General features: G+C 37.0%; 1 protein-coding gene and 1 pseudogene across 1 annotated transcript; one reads left to right on the top strand and one right to left on the bottom strand.

Moving 5' to 3' along the window:
- Nucleotides 1-3366: 3366 nt before the first annotated feature.
- LOC143602945 (uncharacterized) lies at nucleotides 3367-6326 on the top strand. The gene is made up of 4 exons (XM_077079899.1): nucleotides 3367-3636; nucleotides 4070-4804; nucleotides 4859-5022; nucleotides 5873-6326. Exons 1-4 carry the CDS (start codon nucleotides 3367-3369, stop codon nucleotides 6324-6326), a joined length of 1623 nt encoding a protein of 540 aa, XP_076936014.1.
- Nucleotides 6327-6951: 625 nt separating this feature from the next.
- On the bottom strand, nucleotides 6952-7856 carry LOC143602944 (ricin B-like lectin R40G3; annotated as a pseudogene).
- Nucleotides 7857-8059: the final 203 nt, after the last annotated feature.

Below are 8059 nucleotides of genomic sequence, written 5' to 3'. Positions count from 1 at the left end.
CTTATGGTTTGATGATAAATTATTTCACAAATAAATGAGACGTTATAACCGGTTTAAAAGCTATATGGTTTTGATGAGACCCAAGACCCGTTTATTTTTTTTACTATGAAATTGGTTTTTTAATTATAAATAATATTTATGAAAGTTAATAATATACTTATGGTTTGATGAGATCCAAGACCCGTTTATCTTTTTTACTATCAAATTGGTTTATTAATTTAAAAAATATATGTATATATCTTTTTTAAAATAAATAAGATATTATTTTTTTATTATATCATATTTTATAGGATTGTTACATAAATAATGTGGTGAGAATAATTTTTAATTTAATGAGATGTTATAACCCGTTTAAGGAATATCTGGGTTTGGTAAGACCGATACCCATGAATTCGGGTCAAATGAATGAGAAGCCTCCATTTAAAAATCAAGCAAATTTGGTGACTCCAAAAAAGTGGGAAGCGACCACATCGCGATACGTAGGATTTTTATGTTTTCGTTTATATATATTATAGATATTAAAGAAAAATGTAAAACAACCTCCTTAATATGGGGAATAAATGCTTTATTCTCACGAAGATCAGAAAATCGAATTTCGAGGTTGTATGTTGCAAGGTTCGAAATCGAGCAATGCTTGAAAGTGGTAGCAATGAAGATTGTCTTTGATTGCAAACGATGACGACCAAACATTTGGGATTGCAGAAGACGGCGACATCGATTTAGGATATAAGGTGTTTAAAGATGGACATCGTATGTGTAGAGAAGAGAGTTATGCAAAACCTAAAAATTGGGTTATAACCCGTGGCTATCTTGGTAACATAAACGGGTCAAAACCAGGTTAAATCAATGAGAGCTCGTCATTTATAAATGAAGCAATTTGATGGTCTCATAACAAGTGGAAAGCGACCGAAGCACGACACGTAAAGAAACACGTACGTTGTGTCAATCAGGTTACCATAGCGGCACAACTTGCAAGTTGTGTCAATCAGGTTACCATAGCGGCACAACTTGCAATACTCTACCAAGAGACGTCAACCAATAGCCACAAATCACCGAGTTAACTGCCAGGCGCAATATGCCTTTTCTTTTTCTTTTTAATTCTTTTGCTTTTTTTATTTAAATTTAGTCCTAACTGATAATTATTATTAATTATTAGAATTGGTTGTTTTGTTTGGGAGAACTAAAAGGATGAAAGAGCAAGAACATGTTGAAGTGCTAGAGCATGTAGAAATAGAATTAAAAGAGAAGGAGAAGCTAGGCGAACTTAACTTACAAAACAGCGGGTGGCTATTAGGCTATGTGTAGTAGGGGAGCTACAAAATTGAGCGTTTTGCGACATGTGGCGCACAATCCGCAAGAGTAGATTTTTGTTTTTAGGGTGTAATGATGTTGTAGCCCTATATATATCACACACACATATATAATAATAATAATAATAATAATAATAATAATAATAATAATAAAAGAAACACACATGCAGGCGAGAAATACCCCCCCCCCCCCCCCTATCGCCTCAAAAATCGCCTGGGGCGGTGCTGGCGCCCAAAATCGCCTAGTTGCCGTCCACTACAATTGGTCTTAAGGTATGTTAATTTATATAATTTTGCTAGCTCTGTATATTTATACAACGTTAATTGTCGTTTAACAATATTTGTTTATATATTTCGTTCAGACCTTTTTTCCGGCTCGTATAGGTACTTGAATCCTCAGGACTAGCCCTATGGATGCCACATCGGTAGGGCAGGAGTCTTTTGGTGGAGTGTTAACCTTTGTTACTGTTAAAGTGTTAATCTGCTGTGTACGTAGTGTTGTGGCCAGTTTTATGCTGGTTATTTGGTGAAGTTTATATTCCGGTGTTTAGGTTTCCGGTCACCATCTTGAATAAAATCTTCGCCTCCACCCTACATACGAATTGGATTGTCACTCTTTGACTTTAATTCAAACTCACTTGTAACTATGTTTCCCTATAGCATCTTGATATTATGAAACGAAAATGAATAATCTTTGAACGATAGTTTGGGAAAAATTGAAAAATTGCATAGCAAACCAGCATTCGAACATAATGACCATAAATTGTTGAGATGATTCAAACAAGTGATTGTTAGAGCTAGCCGTTGAAAATCGTGGGAATTGCTTAAAGAGTCAATAAGTTGTCCAGTTCTTTTGCAATTGTTTTAGTTTATTAATCACGTTTATGTTTACCAAGTCTTTAGATAAGTTTGTTAGGTTTGTTTCAGTATTTTATTTCAGTTGTACTTGTTGCCTATAAAAGGCGGTCTTAGTTTAATGAATTTATTATCCAGCTAATCATTCAATAATCGTGTTGTTATATCAATCTGATCCTTCAGTTTGGTATCAAAGCCAGGTTCTGTATTTGATCTCAATCACAATTCACACTTCAACCTACCTTTGTAAAACCCTAATTCTCGTTCTTTTATTCTCATGGCTAATAACATCAGTGGTGTCCCCTCTACTCCTTTTCCAATCTTTAAGGGAGAGGGTTATGAGTTTTGGAAGATTCGTATGAAGACGATCATGGTCTCACAAGATCTATGGGATTATGTGGGGACATGCTTCAATGAGGCCGGTGGAGATAGAGTAAGGCTTCGTGAAAATAAGAAGAAAGATGAAAGGGCCTTATCACTCATTCAATCGGCTGTTCATGATGAGGTATTCTCTCGAATTGTAGGAGCCACCACATCCAAGCAAGCTTGGACACTCCTGCAAAACGAGTATCAAGGAGACTCAAAGGTTTAAATGGTGAAGCTGCAAGGACTCTGAAGGGAGTTTGAGACCATTCAAATGAAGGAGGGGGAACCAGTTTCTAATTTCTTGTCCAAGGTGATGAAAATTGTGAATAAAAACGTTCGTATGGTGAAGATGTGACGGACCAGACAGTTGTTGAAAAGGTACTTAGAAGTTTACTGGCAAAATGGGATCACGTAGTGGCTGCGATTGAAGAATCAAAAGATCCGATTCGGCTGTCATATGACCAACTCATGGGCTCTCTACAAGCCCATGAAGCAAGAGTGAATAGAGGGGTCTCACTACCTCAAGAAGAACAAGATTTTCAAGCAAGACAAGAAGACACAAGTCTATTTGCACGAGGAAGAGGTCGTGGAGAAGCTTTGGTCAAGGCAGAACTAAAGTTCAATGCCAAAATTGCAACAAATTTGGGCATATGAGCAGAGACTGTTGGAGCGAACCTCATGCAGGGGCAGCAGTAGAAGATGAGAATGATGAAGATGAGGGTCAGCTTCATATGGCTATTGCATGTGATAATGATGGGAGTATCCTCATGGATCGAAAAGAAGTCAGTAAAACAATCAAGGATGTGTGGTTCTTGATAGTGGTTGTTCTAATCACATGACGGGGCAAAAGGAGCTGTTTGATCACATTGATGGAACCAAGAAAGTAAAGGTTAGAATGGGAAATGGAAAGAAAATACAAGTGGAAGGCAAGAGTACTGTGAAGTTAGATACTATGGCTGGAAAGCATAAACTCATTAATAATGTGCAATATGCTCCTAAATTGGACTACAACTTATTAAGTGTAGGGCAATTAATGACTGCACACCATAAGTTGTTGTTTGATGAAGGAGTGTGCGCTATCACAAATAAGAAAGCAAAGAAACTGGTGTGCACTGTACCATGTCAGGGAATAACACGTTTCCAACTAATATTGCACAAACTAATGGTGTGGGTTTGTCAGCAATGAGTGATGAAACTCTCATTTGGCACTTGAGATATGATCATCTTAATGAAAGGAGTCTGCAAGATTTAAGTACAAAGGGTATGGTCTATGGGCTGCCAAAAGTGAAAGCGTGGAGTGTTTGTGAAGGGTGTGAGCAGGGAAAGAAGGCAAGATAATCTTTCCTACATATGGATGTAGAACAACACAGATCCTTGATCTCATACATGCCGATGTATGCGGTCCAATGTCAGCTCAATTTTTAGGAGGCAACAAGATGTTTCTGTTATTCACTGATGACTACAGTCATATGACTTGGGTTTGTTTCCTACAACGAAAAATAAGAGGTATTCAATAAGTTTAAACTGTTCAAAGCAAGGTCGAAAATGAAACTGACATGAAGATAAAAGCTTTAAGATCAGATAGGGGAGGAGAGTTCATAGCACAAGACTTCATGAAGTTTTGTGAAGTTGAATGTATAAGAAGAGATCTAAATGCTCCGTACACACCAGAGCAAAATGGTGTCTCAGAAAGAAAGAATAGGACTGTGGTTGAGATGGCTACTAGTATGCTGCATGAAAAGAATTTTAGTAAAGTTTTTTGGGGAGAGGCCATTGCCACTGCAATATACATCAGATATTTATCTCCTACCAGAGCATTATATAACCGGACTCCATATGAAGTATGGTATGATTATAAACCCTCTATTCATCATCTTAAAGTGTTTGGATGTGTAGCCTATAGTTTGAAGCCCAAACAACATAGAAAGAAGTTTGATTCTAAAACAAGAAAGTGTATTTTTATTGGGTACTCACCCAATTCTAAAGCCTATCAATTATATGATCCTGCTACTAGAGGTGTTGTGATTAGCAGGGATGTAACTTTTGATGAGTTGGCAAAATGGTGTTTTAAAGGAGAAGGGAAACATGAGCTGTCAAGTGAGCTTGTGATGAATGTTGGTAGCACAAGTATGGGATGTCCAAACAATGATAATCGAAATAATGAATCGAATGAAGAGCCACCAGAACCACAAACACCAATCAATCATGGTTCAAGTTCTTCCACATATGCTACCTCTGCCTCAGATCAGACACCAGAGAGCAAGACCCCTAAGGTACATGCACTTGCAGACTTATATGAATGTAGTTCACATATGGAAGATTACTAGGCCTGTCAACTAGCCTTATCTTCCATGGAACCATCAAGTTTTGATGAAGCAGTGGAGCACAAAGAATGGGTAGATTCTATGCAAGTAGAATTGGAAGCATTAAAGCATCACAAAACATGGTCATTAACTGAGCTTCCTGAAGGAAAGAAAGCCATTGGGCTCAAGTGAGTATATAAAGTATAGGTTTCGGATGAAGGGGAAATTCAGAAGTATAAAGCTAGGCTTGTTGTGAAAGGCTACGCACAAGAATATGGCATAGACTACGAAAAAACCTTCTCTCTCGTGGCACGTTTTGAAACAATTCGTGTCATAATTTCTTTGGCTCCTCAACAAGGTTGGGAGATATATCAATTCTATGTCAAATCGGCCTTCCTGAATGGGCCTCTTCAAGAGGAGGTGTATATAGTGCAACCACCGGGGTTGAAGTCTATGGTGAAGAAAACAAAGTTTATCGGCTACACAAGGCTTTGTATGGGCTAAAACAGGCCCCAAGGGCCTGGTATGACAGGGTAGACACATATCTCCAACAACATTCATATATCAGGGTCAAGTGTGAGCCAACTGTTTATGTTAAGAAGGTTAGTATCTCTGAAGTTGTTATCATTTCTCTATATGTCGATGATATTATTTATACTAGCTCTTCAAAAAATCTGTTATGGGAATTTAAGGAAAAGATGGTGAAGGAATTTGAAATATCTGATCTTGGTAAGTTAGCTTACTTCCTTGGTTTGGAGGTAACACAAAGACCTGATGGTATGTTTGTGTCTCAAAAGAAGTATTCAAGAGATATGTTGGAAAAGTTTGGTATGATAGGGTGTAAAGCTGCAATAACACCTATGAATCTAGGATAAAAGTTGCATGCTGGAGATGCATGAGGTCATGTAGATGGAAGATTGTTCAGAAGCTTGGTTGGTGGTCTGTTGTATCTAACTCATACCCGGCCTGAGTTAGCTTATTCAGTTGGTGTGGTCTCAAGGTACATGCAACAGCCCTCTGAATATCATTTTGGTGCAGCAAACGAGTGTTAAGGTACGTGGCAGGAACCATTGATTATGGTATTTGGTATGGTAAAGGAGAGGAGATTTGTTTGGAAGGTTACACTGATAGTGATTGGGCGAGTGCAATTGATGATAGAAAGATTGTATCAGCAAGTGTGTTCTCTATTGGAAGTGGTGTTGTCACTTGGAGTTCCAAGAAGCAACTAATTGTAGCATTGTCATCAACTGAAGCAGAATATGTTGCGGCTACTAGTGCAGCGTGCCAAGCAATGTGGTTAAGACAGCTCTTGAGTGAGTTGGGCTATGAACAAATGAAAGCAACTAGTATTTTTTGTGATAACATTTCTGCAGTGTTTTTATCCAAAAATGTAGCATTACATAGCAAAAGTAAGCATATTGACATCAAGTATCACTATATTAAAGATCTAGTGGAAGCTAAGCAAGTAAACTTGGAAACGTGTCACACTTAAGAGCAGCTTGCAGATTTGTTGACAAAGGCTTTAGGACCTGATCAGTTCTGTTATCTGAGAGAAAGATTGGGAGTTAGAAGAATTGAATCACAGGAGGATGTTGAGAATGATTCAAACATGTGATTGTTAGAGCTAGCCGTTGGAGATCGTGGGAATTGCTTAAAGAGTCAATAAGTTGTCCGGTTCTTTTGCATTTGTTTTAGTTTATTAAGCACGTTTATGTTTACCAAGTCTTAAGATAAGTTTGTTATGGTTTGTTTCAGTATTTTATTTCCGTTGTACTTGTTGCCTATAAAAGGCGGTCTTAGTTTACTAAATTTATTATCCAGCTAATCATTCAATAATCATGCTGTTATATCAATCTGATTCTTCATAAATGTCACTTATATGATGAATAACAAAACCAACTGAATTAGATATGCAAACTGGTCTTCATCAAAAAACAAATACAAAATACACATAATTAAAGAGCTCCATGACTTAAATTGGTTCCAACACGTCAAAATTCAAACTCATCGTCTCCTACACGAACCAGAGAGATTAGTTTTAGATACAAATTAACAAAAATTATATAGCCAAACAAAATTCATTGGAAAACTTTGAAAACCAATAGACTTGTGAAACTTTATGCTATTGCAAACAGATAGCAAACAAAGTTTTATGTAGAAATGCCGTGCAAATTAAAAGAAAAACATACAAAAAATATAATGTTAAAAAAAAAACTTACAATAGAACGCGATAGTCCACCTTTGGTCATCGGTGTCATTCCATTCCCAGAAAACAATTTCCTGCACATGTGTATCCGATTTATGAGCAGTTCCATTCAGATGAATATTATTGGCTGCCCGAACAGCTCTGTAACCATCACCTGGGTTCCTACCTCCATAGGACAGACATATCAAGAACATTTGGGTTGTATGCAGTCAGCTGAACCTGAAAACACACACAAAACAATTATTTAAAACAAGAACACTTTCTTGGACAAAGGAATAATATTGAAGTAAACTTCATCGCCAATCCGGCCTAGGCCGGGTGGTAAAAGCTTTTGATGAATATAATCTGTTCCTTGAGATTGCATTTTGAAAAAAATAAAGAAAAACAAACTGATACTAAGAAAAATTATTTTACAAGTGAATTTAATATTTGATTTTATGATCAAGAAAGAAGCATACCGGATACTTAACACCAATAGCGTGTTTCAACGCTTGATCAGTTGCTTTATTTACCAACGCAAAAGAAGAATACCCCTCTTCATCCTTAACGTCACAACCAAACTTCTCATCTTTAATCCAATGCTGTTTGGTATATATTCACATAAATTAACTTAAGACATTAAATCTGAAAAGTTAAACTTATGTAACATTAACGTAACATAAAACATACCTGGTAAGGATCAGAAGTGTTGGTAGGGGCAAGGATCACTTTACCATCCCAAATGGTAAGTGAATGATCTGTTTTGGCTTTGCAATATACCCTAACAGTTGGTGTATTATCAACAAAAGAAGCATGTACGGTTGCGGTCAATGCGGGGTAGAAGATGATGATCGAAAGCGTAGGAGTTCATATGCTCAAAACAATAATAAACCCATATTCCTCGACAACTAGCAAGCTCATGAGGTGCTGATGGGTCTTCTTCCCTTTGGTGGCTGTGACCAAAACAATGCATGGCTAATAATTTAGAAGAAACGGTTTAAATTTTAAAATGGTTGCATCATATATATATATATATATAT

The sequence above is a fragment of the Bidens hawaiensis genome, unplaced genomic scaffold, assembly GCF_021521415.1.
Source record: "Bidens hawaiensis isolate Kalapana, Puna unplaced genomic scaffold, B.hawaiensis_p1.1 tig00060156_1, whole genome shotgun sequence".
NCBI lineage: Eukaryota > Viridiplantae > Streptophyta > Magnoliopsida > Asterales > Asteraceae > Bidens > Bidens hawaiensis.
Note: the sequence above shows the minus strand (reverse complement) of the source record. Positions and strands in the feature narration are given on the sequence as shown.

Coding starts and splice junctions, on each gene's coding strand:
- LOC143602945 (XM_077079899.1), top strand. CDS start 3,367: ATGACGGGGCAAAAGGAGCTGTTTGATCACATTGATGGAACCAAGAAA. Junction 4,805..4,858: donor CAGAGAGCAAGACCCCTAAG/GTACATGCACTT, acceptor GAAGATTACTAG/GCCTGTCAACTAGCCTTATC. Junction 5,023..5,872: donor AAGAAAGCCATTGGGCTCAA/GTGAGTATATAA, acceptor ATTTTGGTGCAG/CAAACGAGTGTTAAGGTACG.